At 33.6% G+C, this 15,119-nt stretch overlaps 2 protein-coding genes across 6 annotated transcripts; both read right to left on the bottom strand.

Moving 5' to 3' along the window:
* Positions 1 to 3,170: 3,170 nt before the first annotated feature.
* Positions 3,171 to 8,866, bottom strand: LOC132616628 (heat stress transcription factor A-4a-like). Of its 5 annotated transcripts, XM_060331176.1 has the most exons (5): positions 8,704 to 8,860; positions 6,611 to 7,576; positions 5,422 to 6,073; positions 4,763 to 5,060; positions 3,171 to 3,413 (listed from the first exon to the last, which is right to left on the bottom strand). In XM_060331176.1, the coding sequence occupies exons 2-4, from the start codon at positions 6,824 to 6,826 to the stop codon at positions 4,771 to 4,773; spliced, it is 1,158 nt and encodes a 385-aa protein (XP_060187159.1). In that variant the 5' UTR covers positions 6,827 to 7,576; positions 8,704 to 8,860; the 3' UTR covers positions 3,171 to 3,413; positions 4,763 to 4,770. The 5 variants fall into 5 exon arrangements, with proteins under 5 accessions (XP_060187159.1, XP_060187158.1, XP_060187155.1 ...); XM_060331175.1 differs by lacking the exon at positions 3,171 to 3,413 and having other exon boundaries at positions 4,551 to 5,060; positions 8,767 to 8,866; XM_060331172.1 differs by lacking the exon at positions 3,171 to 3,413 and having other exon boundaries at positions 4,551 to 5,060.
* Positions 8,867 to 13,144: 4,278 nt separating this feature from the next.
* LOC132620252 (uncharacterized) lies at positions 13,145 to 13,609 on the bottom strand. The gene has a single exon (XM_060334930.1). It carries the CDS (start codon positions 13,607 to 13,609, stop codon positions 13,145 to 13,147), a length of 465 nt encoding a protein of 154 aa, XP_060190913.1.
* Between the last annotated feature and the right edge of the window lie 1,510 nt (positions 13,610 to 15,119).

Below are 15,119 nucleotides of genomic sequence, written 5' to 3' on the forward strand. Positions count from 1 at the left end.
GAAAGTACAAGTATTGTGTTTTTTTGATGACTTAAGATGCAAATATTCTTTTTCAAGAAAACTACTAAACTTTTTAGAATTTCTGTTGTTTTTGTGAACTTTAATAGTACCAAACATATGACCCCCCAACAAGGAAGGTAGGGTAGATGGAGCACTAGTATTGGTCATAAATCAACTAGAGGAAGTTTTTAACAACTCCATTTTGCTATAGGCTACAAAAAGCTAACTTTGAGGGGTGAGGGAAAATGACTTTAGGAAAATATTTCTCATCAGAAAATCATTTTTTGATTTAATATTTGTTCTGACAAGTATTCGTTTTCGTGTAAAAGCAAAATTTCTAAATTTATGACTTACTTTTTCTTAAGTAATCTTATAACGAGTAGGAGTTTTTTCATTATAAATTCGTATGGAGCAATCAATAAACTTCAGAAGAGGAGAAGATCTACGTAACCAAATTTCTTGTTTGAAAAAAATCTTTTTGATTGATATGATGGAAGTCATTTTTCAAGAAAATATTTTTTATTGAGAGAAGGAAAATAACTTTTACAACTATTTAACTTTTAGTTTCATATTACTCATTTCAACATTATTATTGATCTATATTACTTCAAAGTTTCATCAAAACACTCTTTTACTAGTCAATATTATTATTAATCTTTAATAAGTATTTTTTTTGAAAAATATTTTCATGCACCAACCAAATATCGGAAAACATTCTTATGATAAATACTTTTCATGAAAAATGAATTTTGTCATACCAAACACCCCATAGATTTTAGGCACTTTTCGTAGACTAAATCACCATTTATTTATCCAGATTAGATTCTGAATTTTATTTGTAACTATTATTTATTAACATCAGATTTTGTGTAGACCAAATATGATAAATTTCTAGATGTGGCTGAACAGAATCCTAGTACTAAACTTCACTACTTTTATTGTTGCCGTTCAAATGTCAAATAACGCCGTATGAGTTGTACTTATATTTTGACAACCAATGACAATTTGCGACTAAAAAAAAAACTACTATTAAATAATCATGACGGTGGCCTTCTTCTTTTTAATCATTATTTAGTTAATAAAATATTACAGCAATAACAATTATCTCTCGGTCCCAAACCAATTGATTTGCTTATGTATCAATCTCTATTTAAGTTTTTTTTTTTTTTAAATTCCGGGAAAACCCGCAGCCGCAATTCTACGGGTGCGCACTGAGTAAACCCCCACCGTGAAATAGCCTGCAAACCTCACAGAGAATGTAAACCGTACTAGGCAAGCCTTGTGCGACAGGCTCGACTGAGAAAGCATTGGGGGGGGGGGAGAGTGGGGGAGGGGGGGGGGGGGTTTGAACCCGTGACCTCCCTTAGGGAGGCTTCCCCTCAAACCAACTCAGCCCCACCCCAAGGTGCCTCTATTTAAGTTTGTTTCATTAGAAAACTCAATAATTTATCATTTGACCCAAATATAAAGTTCCTTAAACCTTAATCAAAATTAGTCAAAATTCCTTTGAACGTTGCTTGAACATTAGTAAAATATGATTAGTCTCTTTTGTAGTCCATTGATTTGGTCGATCTTTTGTAATATATCCACATTAACCTTTTTCATCTTAGTTTTCTCTTTCTTGTTATACCATGGCGGTTGTCACTCTCTTTTTAAATTAATAATAACAATAATGATGGTATCGGAACCAAATTAAGCTCACCCTGTTATTTTATGGGGTACTCACTATCTCCTACATGCATAGGTTTTGCACAAACTTCAATTATTTCATCAGATATCTGCTATCTCATATCAGTATAGATCTCGCGCACACCTCAAATATTTTATCTGCTATCTCATAAACTTATACCGATGTAGATCTTAAACGCACCTACTATATTATCGGGTATCTGCTACCTTATATCAGCACATCACTTGCGCATACTTCTTGCTATCTCGCACCAGCACAAATATCGGGCAACTCTGCCATAACCAAATACAAAGACACCACCACCTAATGTTCCTTCCGTCAGCTGGAATTTGTACCTCCACTATCAACTATTGTTGCTTTATGCTAAATCAATTGACAACTATGCACAATTTTCTAGACAACTAGTAACAAATCAATCACTTTGTTTAGATGTTTTTTGGCCTTTTTTATTTCTCAAAGGCCAAAAGACATAAGAACTTTCACTGCTATTATTTCCTGTTGATAGGAAAGATAGTGATTTCAGTCAGACAAAGGCCACATACTTGGTAGGCGTTTGGCCACTAAAACCAAATATTTTTCACGTTACTTGGAATTTTAAAATTGGAGTTAGAAGACAAAATTGTGTGGTTATAATTTGTGCAAAGAATATATGATTTTTTGAATGAATTGAAAGTGAAAAAAAATAAAAATAAAATTTTAGGTGGTAACAAAACATTGATTTCTAAATAAAGTAAAATAATTTTTCGAAAAAAAATGAAAGATTCTCGTAGCCAAAAGGGTCCTAATAGTTTGAAGAGCCCACCTTTGAAGACTAGCAGCTCCCAACACATGGCCGTACCACATTCATTTGTCTTTGGGTATACAAACTTCTCCACTAGAAAAAAGTGATAAAGTAATGGATGAATGAATATAGCTGGTCTGATTTCCTATGTTGCTCGAATTCTTTAAAAAAATTCACCAGATGCATATCGAATGTTTGAATTCTTCAAACATGTTATATTTTTGGAGCATCCGATATGAGTGTGGCCACACTTTTGAAGAGTTCAAACTATATTGTTGATTTTAGTATCTAAAGGCACTCCCAAGATTTTGACATAGCAGATTCCTAAAAGTTTTATCAAGTGTTGTGATCAGGTCAACTTGATCGCACCTTGATTATGACACTGGGTACTCCCTATATCTTTCACCGCTACATGTACCTAGTAACTCTATCCACCAAGTGCCCTCCAAGTCTAAAGTATATGAGAGGACATCACCTAACACTATTTGTCTCTAATGGAATTTAGAACCTGGACTGTCATGGTTTTCAATATATAATATCAACTACAAGGAATTTGTGTCCCTAAACAACATATAAAATCCAATCGGGCACTGAGGTGTTAACTGGCTGAGCATCTAACAGCAACAAAAATAAAAAATTTACAACATATAAAATCCAAGGAACTTTTGTTATTTGCAGAAAACAAAAAAGAATCTGACAGCAAGATCAGAATAAGCTAATGTAAGTATCAAACATGTTACATAAGGAAAAAGTATTCAAGCAAATCAATGTAAACCTTTTTATTTAGATGACACATTTCGGCTAGCCACATACGCTGCTTGGATTCACCAAAAATGCTGCCATACACGTCTGATCATCCGGGAGGATCTGATACGCACTCGATGGCATCTTTGAAGAGTCCAAGCAACATGGCAGTAACCGCACTCATCAGTAGACAACATACTATATCAAGTATAAAAGAAAAAGCGAATGATATGTGAGAAACCAAAGAATAAAGATGTACCATATCAACTGTAAAAGAATAGATGGATCATGGGAAATCACAAGAACATATTGAGCACTGAAAGGTGAATCATAACAGCATAAGTAGTAGAGCAAAACTGTTGGTAGAAAATACCGAACCTAAGTAAACATCATCGGAAGCCTATGTTGCTCGAACTATTCAAAAAATGCCACCGAGTGCATACCAGATCCTCCAAGAGTAATGTATTTTTGAAGGACTGGAAACGAGCGCGGCAACATTTTTAGAGAGTCAGAGCAATATAGTCAAGCGTTTCATGAGCATCCTCAAACTATTTCAGAACTCAGAAGCAAGTCAAACTAGATGCATTTAACCTAAAGTTTCGCGGAAGCAGCTCTTCAGATAATTGTAACATAAGCCACTAAAATTCTCACCATAAGAGCCTAAATCCAGACCAACAATATGGTGCAACCACAATTCTATTTAGATCAACAAAATCTATACTTTTCAACTTTGATGACATAGAAGAGATTCCTGTGCATTGTTTCATAGGCTATTTCAGACCTAAGTTATATACTAGTCAAATGTGCAAAACTGGAAACAAGAATCGTCAACCAGAATGACGAAAGGGATTAACATTAGTGCACACTTTCCATCAATGCTGATTGCTATCGGCTGTCTAATGAAGAAAATGTTACACATATATAGGTGTGTGTAGTCAACAAACATTTTAACGAAGAAATGTGTGAGCTACTGAATACGTTGACCTTGAACTATTTCCTCGCAGCAATTAGTTTAAATGCCAAGCCATCGCCAAAATGCCAGAATTCATAAGCTCAGCATATGAATTCGTTCCAGTTAACTAAAGTTAACTAAATTGTTTTATGAATTCGTATTCGTTCCTGAATACGTTCTTCTCTCATTTAATAAAGTTAACTAAAACGAAGAAAAAAAATTGCATGCGCATTGTAAATCATACAAGTAAAATAACAATACATATCTAAATGTATATATCAACAATCAATATAGACAGAGTTACGCAGGTCGTGTTTTTCTACAAGAAGCATAAAACAACCCAACACCCTGATGTCAAGGGAATACCTAGAATATTACCTGGCAATATTTAATGTACAAATTTACTTACTATAAATGTATGTGAAGAGAAGAAAGAGGTCACCTATCATTCACTTTATCATGTCATGTCCATTAAGGTAAAAACAAAAATGGAGTTTAATATACCCAAATTCTATCTACTCGGACAAATCACTTTCTATATATTTACAACAAGCCAGAGGCAAAAAAACATTTACTATAAAAAATAGTACATAACCTGCCGCGCTACGTTCTCTCCGCTGGAGTAAGATGTCCCAACTGTTCTGTAAGGCTATTTACAGTCTTCACGTTCCACCAAAATTTCCCTTGCTCCACTGTCTTCGATTCACTTATTTTGCTATCCGTATCTTCCATTTCCGGCTTTACATCAGTAGAACCAGGGTTCTCAGTTAGGAATTGTTCCCAGAATACATCATTTACTCCTGTTGGCACATTATTAGCAATTGCTACTCGGTCTTCTGGTAGAGTAACATCAGGAGTAGCGTTTCCGGTAGGCTCAGAATTCATGTCAATACCTGAAATTAGGGGTGGAAAAATTAGCCCATGAAAACATGATCCACCCAACACGTTCAAAAATAACCCGCCCATTCATTAGCTCAGCCCATTTTAGCCCAATCCATTTCAGCCATCTAAAATTTGGGTTGATTTGTAGCCCAAATTAATCTATTGAAACCTTGTCAAAATATTTCAAAAAGACATTTTTTTATTTGATATATATTATGTATAACAATAATAAGGGAAAAAATAGTTGTATCAGGTACTGCCAAAATTGTAAAAAGAACAAATAAGGAAATTAAAACTTAGCAAGAATTCGGTGGGTTGGGTTATGACCCACTTTTTAGCCCATTTTGACCTCTGCCCATTTAACGCCAGTACCTGAAATCTTAGACCCAACATCATCATTTAGTTGTCGGTAAGATATAGCAGGGCTGTCGGCACAACTTATAGATTCATCCAAGTCCAATGAATAGCTCCGTCTCATTGCAGCTTGATCAATATCACACAGTATATACTCCCAAAAGGTCAAAGAGGATTCCAACTGATCTAGCAGTTCCTTGGTGACGGTCAAAAGATAAGTGGGGTCCACATTTTCCCTAGTCGAATCTTCAGAAGAACTCGCTTTCTTTCTCTTTCTTTCATTCATTTCCAGCTGCGGCATGAGACTCAAAGCTAATCCTGGTTTATTTATGGTTCGAGCTAAAGTAGATAACACGTTCTTTTGTCGGTTTTTCGTTTGTTGGACACATTCAGCAAAGACCTTCATTTGCATTTCAAGTCCTTGATGATCTTGTTTATGTCCTTGTAGTTCTAATTGAAGCAATTCATTCTCATGTTTCAACTTTTCAATATCTTCCTTATACCCTTGTCTTTCCGATTCGGTCAATGCAGATGACAGGTTTTGAATATTCTGTGCAGAATGACTGTGAACAGGTTTCCGTCTATATATATTCTTCAGAAGATGTGGCTGACCTCTAAGGAAATCCTCGTTTGCGAATTCCCATTGTTCAGGATCTATTTTCCTGAATCCCTGGTTTGACAAGAGAACAAAAGATAGAGAATAAGAATAAAAACACTAAGGGGTCATTTGATTGTTGGTTAGAGTTATGCAGGTTAGTTATGCGGAATTCTAAATTGCTAACCAAACACTGAATTTGGAGGGTTGAAGTTTATACATAGCAAAAAAAAAGTGCTACCAAACATGGTGCAAGTTATGCAGTATTTAATAAATGAATAAATCACCTCCTAACCAGTTATTTAGTTGTTGGTTAGAGTTATGCAGGGATTAGTTATTCCTTCTTTTACCTGCATAAAATAATATATAAATTCCTCATAAATTATACATGTATTAGTTATGCAGGATTGTAAACGGGTAACCAAAAACCATACTTGGTCTACTGAATTTTATACACAACAACTAAAATGCTGCCAAACATGGTACTAGTTATGCTGGTTTTAATACATGAATAATTCACTTCCTAACCAGCAACCAAACGCCCCTAAAAGATTGAAATTCAATTTAGAAACGATACCAATGCAAATAAATCAAGTGAAATGAATTTCTTACGTAAGTGTTTAGCTGCCGGATAAAACTGGAAAAATTATTGTGCTTGAAGTATCTAGGCAACAAATCTCTTGCAAAATCAGGAGGATTCCAAACAATGAAGCTTTTATTAGTTGAACTCCAAGAGACTATTGGATCTGTGGAGGGATCATCCACCATTTCATATGTCTTCACAATAAACGGAGGCAGCGCATTGCCGCTACAAGGAGCTTCATCCATAGTAAATTCCAAGTCCAAATCACAACCCCTTGAAATTAAAATCACAATCCGAAACTCCACTAGATGTTGACAAATCAAATTTCCAGCATGCGCGTGCAAGCATACGAAATTGTTATGACATTGATTTCTTTCGATAGATTCAACCAAAGCAACATGACCTGATCATAGAAATTCATTCCAAACATCACATTTCCATTCAATTCCAGCTCATACTTCACACTAATCCAAGATTCTTCACCGGTTTTTTACTTATTACTCAATGAAACTTCAATGACAGATCAAAAATCTCAATCTTTCCTACAACAACATACCTAGTGTGATCCTACAAGTGGGGTTTGAGGAGGATGGGGTGTACGCAGACCTTACCCCCACGTTTGGGAGGAGGTTAGATAGGCTGTTTCCAGTAGACTCTCGGCTCAAGAAAACCAGAAATATCCTAAAACTTCTTTCATTATCCGAAATTTTAACAAGTCAACTCAAAGGTAACTCTAAATCTCAAAACTCAAAGCCTTTCTAGAACAACAATAACAACAACACGTACTATGTCTCGATCCAAAAGCTAGTTGGGGTCAGTTCTATGAATCCTCCAAAACCACCCTTCTCCAATTGGACCCGTTTCATTCAGATACTCAATAACTTGTCTTAAAAAAAAACCAAGATTTGTGCTCAAACAAGTGCAATCTACTTGACTTCCAAAAACACAGCCTTTCTTCACACAATAACTCACAAATTTTGCAAATCCAATTTCCCCTGCATTTCCAGCCAAAATTAGAAAGCATAAGAAGATGAGAAAAGTTAATCCCTTTCAAGAATTACATCAAAGTCGTTAAAAACATTCATTATTACTTCCAAAGCTTCAAGCAATAGCTCAAACCACATATAAAATACAAAGACCCATAAAAGATATAGTCATATTCAGAAAGTGCAAGAAGATGAGAAAAGTTAATCACTTTACAGATTAAAACCCATTATATCAAAATCATTATTACTTACAAAACTTCAAGCAAAAGCTTTAATCACTCACAAATACAAAGACCCATAAAAGATATACCAAAAATATACAGTCATAATCAGAAAGTTCAAGAAGATGAGAAAAGTTTATCACTTATAAGAATACCTATTACATCAAAGTCATTAGAAACAATCATAAAACTTCAATTAAAAGCTCAAATCACATACAAAATACAAAGACCCATAAAAGATATACAACAGATATACAGTCATATTCAGAAAGCTCAAGAAGATAAGAAAAGTTAATCACTTTTACAGATTACCTAGTACATCAAAGTCAATAGAAACAATCATAAAACTTCAATTAAAAGCTCAAAATCACATACAAAATACAAAGACCCATAAAAGATATACAACACATATACGAAAGGTATACAGTCATATTCAGAAAGTTCAAGAAGATGAGAAAAGTTAATCACTTATACGAATACCTATTACATCAAAGTAGTTAAAAACAATCATAAAACTTCATTTTAAAAGCTCAAAATCACACATAAATACAAAGACAAGCAAAAAATATACAATCAGATATACAAAAGAAATTCCTTGTTAGAAAATTACCTGAAACAGAAAATCAAGAATCAGCTTTGAAAAGGCAAACAGAGAGAAAGAAAAACACAGTTTACAAAAGATATACAACAGATATACAATCATATTCAGAAAGTTCAAGAAGATGAGAAAAAGTTAATCACTTATAAAAATACCCATTACATCAAAATAGTTAAAAACAATCATAAAACTTCAATTAAAAGCTCAAATATCACACATAAATACAAAGACAAAAAAAAAATATACCATCAAATATACATAAGAAATTACTTGTTATAAAAAATAAAAATAAAAATAAAAATAAAAAGAAAGATTACCTTGTAATAGAAAATGAAGAATTGTATTGATGAAAGACAGACAAAGAGAAGAAAAAAGTTTACTTTGACTTTACTTCCTAGAAAGACTTGTTCGTTGGTACGTCCGCTTTTGCCGTTTTAGATGTTTAGTCAATTATGGTGGCTCTTTTTAAGTTGAGCTGCATTTTGGTGACTCAAAAGAAATTGAGTAATTAATATATATGTCTTAATGCATATGCACCCACTTAACTTATCCTTTTTTATTTATTTATTTATTTATTTATTTTGGCATCTTAACTAAATATTGTTCCTATTAAATCCCGGAGTTCATCTTCAAATGTATATATCAAACATAATCTTATTTACAGAGTATTTTATTTTCAATGTAGCAACATGCTAATATATATTTTAATTTAATTATACCATCTTTTAGCTAATATTAACAGCAATTGAGAAGGAAAAAAGAGTAAGCTCTTAATTAAGCTGGCAGTGGAAGAGCAGAACCAGTAGAAACCGACACATCCATGACCTAAAGAATAGCTTACCACATGTCTAAAATATTACTTCACCTTCATTATCACAATTTAACTTTTGCTTCTAATAAAAATTAGATTTAGAGGGTTTGATAGACACACTTGAGAACGGGTTCAGGGGTTCAATAGGATCAACACTTAGTTGAGGTGCCAATATGGAAAAAAAGGCCAAGTTTAGGGGGTTGCATGTGCATTAAGCCTTAATATATTATAAAAATTATTTCCCCGTTTCAATTAATGTGAACCGATTTATATTGGGGACTCTACAAGGTAGTACTTTGACCACGTTTTTCTTAAATTATTTTTAATATTTGAATTATAAATTATCATGACTTATGGTATTTTTTTATGTAATTTCTAAATATATGAAAATTGGTTTTACAAAATTGAAAAATCTATGTCAAAATTAAAAGTCAAAGTTATAAAGTTTAACCCTCGTATTCCAAAAATGTTCACATAAATTAAAACAAAGGGAGTATATTATAAAAATTATGAACTTAAAATGTTCATTTTTTAACTACACTTACTTTCAGTTCCTTGAACTGGCTACTACCGCGCAACGTGTCCTTGCTTGATGACTCGTTAATGAATCAATTTTCAAAGAAGGGATGAATTTCGACCTTGTTTTGAGTCGTCGGATTAGTAAAGCGCTACTTCTAAAACGATTAGTTAGATAGATGGGAGTAAACTAATGAGCTCAAATATTAATGAACTCGGTAGAAGAGTTATCTATCGGTAAGATCTTCTTATACTCTACCTCATACTCCATCTGTAAAATAACATTAGGTATGTTATTGTTATTGTTGTCGTTGTGCAATATTTAGCAATTGGTTGAAATATTATTAAGAAATAATTATTTTTAATACGAAAACAATTTAAATGCAGTCCAAACTCCTGGAAAAAAAATACTAGATTCCAAAATATTTTTCTCGAGTTTTGATTTTTACAAGTGAAACTTTAAATTTGTGTGCTAGCAATTCCAGAGTTGAAACAAGCATTGCTATAAAGATGCCTATCTTATAAAACTATGGAACAACTTCAGTACAAAGTGGTAGAATTTGAAACTTTGACAAGTGAAAACTCCCACACAATTGGAATTTAAAAAATTTCTCGAGTTTTAAATGTGCAGTTTAAATTTTCGAATTTACGGATTAAACGAATCCTATTCTTATGGGCTACTTTTATTATTTACACCCTTTATTCATTTAAGGCCAAAGTCATAGATGGACCCCTGAACTTGTCCTGATTTTCCATTTAGACCCTCCAACTGAAACGTTAACTATCTGAACCCCCGAACATAAAATAAACTGTGTCATTTGAACCCCTCGTGCCAGCTGGGCACACGCATGAAGCTCACTGCTTTAAATAGAGCGTGAGAGACCAAATTTTTTCTTTTTTTATTTTTTTTTATTTTTAATCATTAAAAATTAATTATTATTTTTTTGATGAAAAAACTAACAAAAACTCTATTTAAAAATCTATTTAAATAATTTAAAAAAATTGAAAAACCCAATCCATCCTCTCTGATATCTCACTTCATCGCCGACACTGCCGCCGCTGCCTCCGCCGCTTCCTTTTTTAAAATTTTTAATCATTAAAAATCAATTTTAACAAAAACTCTATTTAAATAATTGAAAAACCAAACCCATCCTCTCCGATAGCCCACTTTACCGCTGCCGTTGCCGCCGCTGCCTCCTCCACTTCCGCCGCCGCTTTCGTTTTTAAAATTTTTAATCATAAAAAATTAATTTTAACAAAAACTCTATTTTAAAATCTATTTAAATAATTAAAAAAAATTGAAAAACCCAATCCATCCTCTCCGATAGCCCACTTCACCGGCGCCACTGCCGCCGCTGCTCCACTTCAAAATCTATTTAAATAAATCTCCGAGAAAAAACGACATCATTTTTTTAATTATTTAAATAGATTTTGAAGCGGCGGCAGCGGGAGCAGCAACGGTAGTGGCGGCGGTGAAGTGAGCTATCAGAGAGGATGGGTTGGGTTTTTCAATTTTTTTAATTATTTAAATATATTTTAAAATAGAGTTTTTGTTAAAATTATTTTTTTTTGTTGACATGGCTTATTTTTTTTATAACAGGTAACATGACATGACTTATTTTTATTGGTCTATTTTTCCATGTCATAACAAGTGAGCTTCACGCGTGTGCCCAGCTGGCATGAGGGGTTCAAATGACACAGTTTATCTTATGTTCAAGAGTTCAGATGATCAACATTTCAGTTGAGGAGTCTAAATAAAAAATCAGGACAAGTTCAGGGTCCATCTATGACTTTTACCTTCATTTAATAGACCTGTAAAACTGTACTCATATCAATGTTTACATGAAGTCAGTAGATGCATGGTCAGTGTTTGCATACATAAATTTCTATCACATGATTATTATTTATTAAATATATATTTTCATCTCATTTAATCAATTAATCACAATAAGTTAATATAATTTAGTGTGAATATCGGGTATAACGAATATTTATCTTATACTTTACGAGTAAGAAGTTATTTGTATTTTATTTTAAAATGTTGTATTATATTCAATTTTTTGTTTTAATTATTTTACTTCAATTGAATTTATTTTTGCTAATTATTGATGCAACCCTAGTATTTCAAAACCAAGTACATATATAGATCTGCATATAATTGAAATCTTAACAATATTTAGAATTTTCATTATACGGAATTTAAGTGATGGTTTTGAAATGTAAGGTCATTTTTATATTGTATAGGATTTCATTATTATTGTGATTTTCTTGAATTGGATGAATAAAGCAAATATTTGTACATTTATGTATTTTTCTGCCGTATGGGTGACGCCACTGCTTGTGTAAGCTATGTAGAATAAAATATTATGGGAATCAAGTGAAGATTTTTTTTACTTTTACTTATAATCTTTTATCCTACAATTAACAATCTAGAAAGGTTTCTGCATGTGATAAAATGTCTTCCTTAATGAATAATGACCATTGAATCAGCTGAAATCACAGAATTTTGTCAAGAATATTTAAAATTTAATATATATTTGAGTTTTATATTACTAATACCCTAAAAAGATGTAAATATAAATACATACATACAAGTGGTGGAATCAAGAATATATGTAAATAAAAAGTTAAGAAATTATTAGAATCTAAAGCAATTCTAGAACTCCTTTTGCCACTATAATATGATAAATATTTTATTAAAAGAAATGTGGAAAAAATATCATGACGAAGACGTGTTAACAACTCAAGTATCCCATTTAGTCTAGGTAGATAATCAAGATTAGCTGTATCACGAATTACAAGTCAACCCAATAAGATTATTCTATTTTTATAAAATTTTCTTATTTTTATCAAATTGGTGCTGTCGACGTAAACTTTAAAAAAGGGGGAAAAATTGAATGGACCAAAAGAATTTGAGTTCTCTATGCATGCACGTCGAACTAGTTCTCTTTGATGTTTTTGTTTTTATTTTTTATGATTTTAGGAACAATTGTTACACTGTCATAGATGTACAATATGTCCATTTTTTTTATTTGTCGAAATGCTTTCACTATCTTATTAATTTCATAAAAGGCGGCCATTTTCTAGTTTTCTTCATCTTTTTTTTTTTTTTTTTTAACTAACATGATTTTATTAACCACCAAAGTAATCAGTACGTAGCCACAGCCCAGAAAAACACATCCAGCTGTCTTGAAATAAAAGATCAAATAAGACTCCTAAACCTGCATGTAGTGAAGGGATCTAGACACGCCACTTATGGGGGTTATAGAGTTCCTTCACAACAGGTAGTAAGCAAATAATACTAATACATCAGGTTCAACCTCAACTCAATAAGGCAGGCTCTGAACCACCTTCCTAATACCAGCTGAAGCTCTGATATTACAGATAAAAGCCACTTCCTTTGTAATTGTCTCCACTGTTCTATCTTTGTGCTAAAAAATTCTCTGATTCCTTTCTATCCAAATGGCATGAATTACTTCAGCATATACCAGCTTGAAAATAGAAGCAGCTTGGGATCTGCCTTTAGCCTGTTTGATTACCCACTCTAGATGTTGTTCCCAACTGGTTGCATAATAGGATTGTCTTTGGAGCCATCGCAACAATCTGTCCCATAAGCTTTTAGCGAATAGACAATACACAAATAGATGATCATTGGTCTCTAAGGGTGCATGACAAAACACACACTCGGCATCAACTTGAAAACCCCATTTCATCAATCGATCATTTGTAAGCAGTCTTCCCTGGAGGTGAAGCCACATGGTGACAACAGCTTTAGATCTAGCATCAGTTTTAAACATTAAGCATTTCCAAGGGACTCTCAAAGTGGGTTCAAGCAGCTGTAGATATACTTGTCTGATAAATCTCTTGTCAATTACAATAGGCTGTTGAGTATCCATTAAAGTTTTCCTAGCACCAAAGATCTTCTTCAGTAACTAGCTAGCCTGAGTAGGGATAGGAATTTGATCAATTGGCTGTCCCTTTATATAGTATATATGCACCCATTTAATCCATAGTTTGTCCTCCTTGTGGGCAAGATCCCAATAGGACTTAGTTAGTGTAGCTCTATTCCATATTTTCAGGTTGATTAAGTTTAGCCCACCAATACTTTTAGGAGAACATAGTTTATCCCACGAGACCAGTGCTTTTTTTGTTATGGAGTTTGTGCCAGACCAGATATAGCTTCTACAATGAGCTTCAATTAACTTCATTACTTTAGAAGGGATCTGGAAGAGTTGTGACTAGTAAGCTTGTATACCAAAGAGAACAGACTGGACTAGCTGTATTCTACCCGCATATGACTACTGCTTAGCTGTCCAAGAAGAGATCCTGGCTACCATTTTATCAATCAGGGGTTGCCACTGGATGGTGGACAGTTTCTTGGTGGCCAAAGGAACACCTAAATGTTTGAAAGACAACTCTCCTTGTCCATAACCCAACTGTTGTAACATCTCCTCTCTAGTCTCCAATGAAACCCTCTAAAATAGACTGAACTTTTCTCCATGTTAGCTTGCAGTCCAGAGGCATTAGAAAAATGAAGGAATCAGGTTTGAAGACAAGACAATGATATCCGATCACCTCTAGCAAACAATAGCAGATCATCCGCAAAGCTGAGGTGAGTTATGCCAAGTTTAGCACATTTAGGGTGATATTTGAACTCTTTCCTCTCTTTTAGAAAATTCAATCCCCTACTTAAGTATTTCATGGCCACTGCAAACAAGAAAGGAGAAATAAGATCTCTTTGTCTAAGATCTTTAGCTGCATCAAATGGCTCTGTTGGCTCACCATTAGCAATTACTGAATAGTTAACTGTTTTAACACAAGCCATGATCCAGTTGATGAACTTAGTTGGAAAACCAATACCCTCCATAACTTGTTCAAGAAACACCCACTCAACAGAATCATAAGCTTTTTGCAAATCCACTTTGATCATACATCTAGGAGAGATATGTTTTCTGGTGTAACCCTTGACTAATTCATGAGCCAATATCACATTGTCTGCTATCTTCCTACCAGGGATAAAACCAGCTTGAGTATCACAAATGATTGTAGGAATAACAGTTTGCAGCCTCACTGCCAGGATCTTGGATATAACCTTATATAAAACCGAACAGCAAGAAATAGGTCTGAACTCCCTAATGGTAGTAGGATTAGCAGTTTTCGGTATCAAAGTAATGGCTGTGCAGTTGACAGCTTTATATAGCTTGCCAGTGTGAAAGAAATCTTTGTCAGCCTTAATAATATCATTCTTGATGATGGGCCAAGCTTTCTTAAAGAAGCAGGAATTGTACCCATCGACCCAAGGAGCCTTATCCTCCCCTATAGCCCATAAACCATCCTTAATGTCTTGTTCTGTTATCTCAGCACACAGAGCCACTTTTTGATCATATGATAGTTGAGGTCCCTGTA

This window comes from Lycium barbarum, chromosome 11, assembly GCF_019175385.1.
Source record: "Lycium barbarum isolate Lr01 chromosome 11, ASM1917538v2, whole genome shotgun sequence".
Taxonomy (NCBI): Eukaryota; Viridiplantae; Streptophyta; class Magnoliopsida; order Solanales; family Solanaceae; genus Lycium; species Lycium barbarum.

Bases quoted from the DNA above. Each gene is read 5' to 3' on its own strand.
- LOC132620252 (XM_060334930.1), bottom strand. From the start codon at position 13,609: ATGGATACTCAACAGCCTATTGTAATTGACAAGAGATTTATCAGACAA.
- LOC132616628 (XM_060331176.1), bottom strand. From the start codon at position 6,826: ATGGATGAAGCTCCTTGTAGCGGCAATGCGCTGCCTCCGTTTATTGTG. The intron at 6,074-6,610 runs GTAAGAAATTCA...TTGTCAAACCAG, and splicing joins TCCGGCAGCTAAACACTTAC to GGATTCAGGAAAATAGATCC. The intron at 5,061-5,421 runs GTACTGGCGTTA...CCCTAATTTCAG, and splicing joins TGTTGGGTCTAAGATTTCAG to GTATTGACATGAATTCTGAG.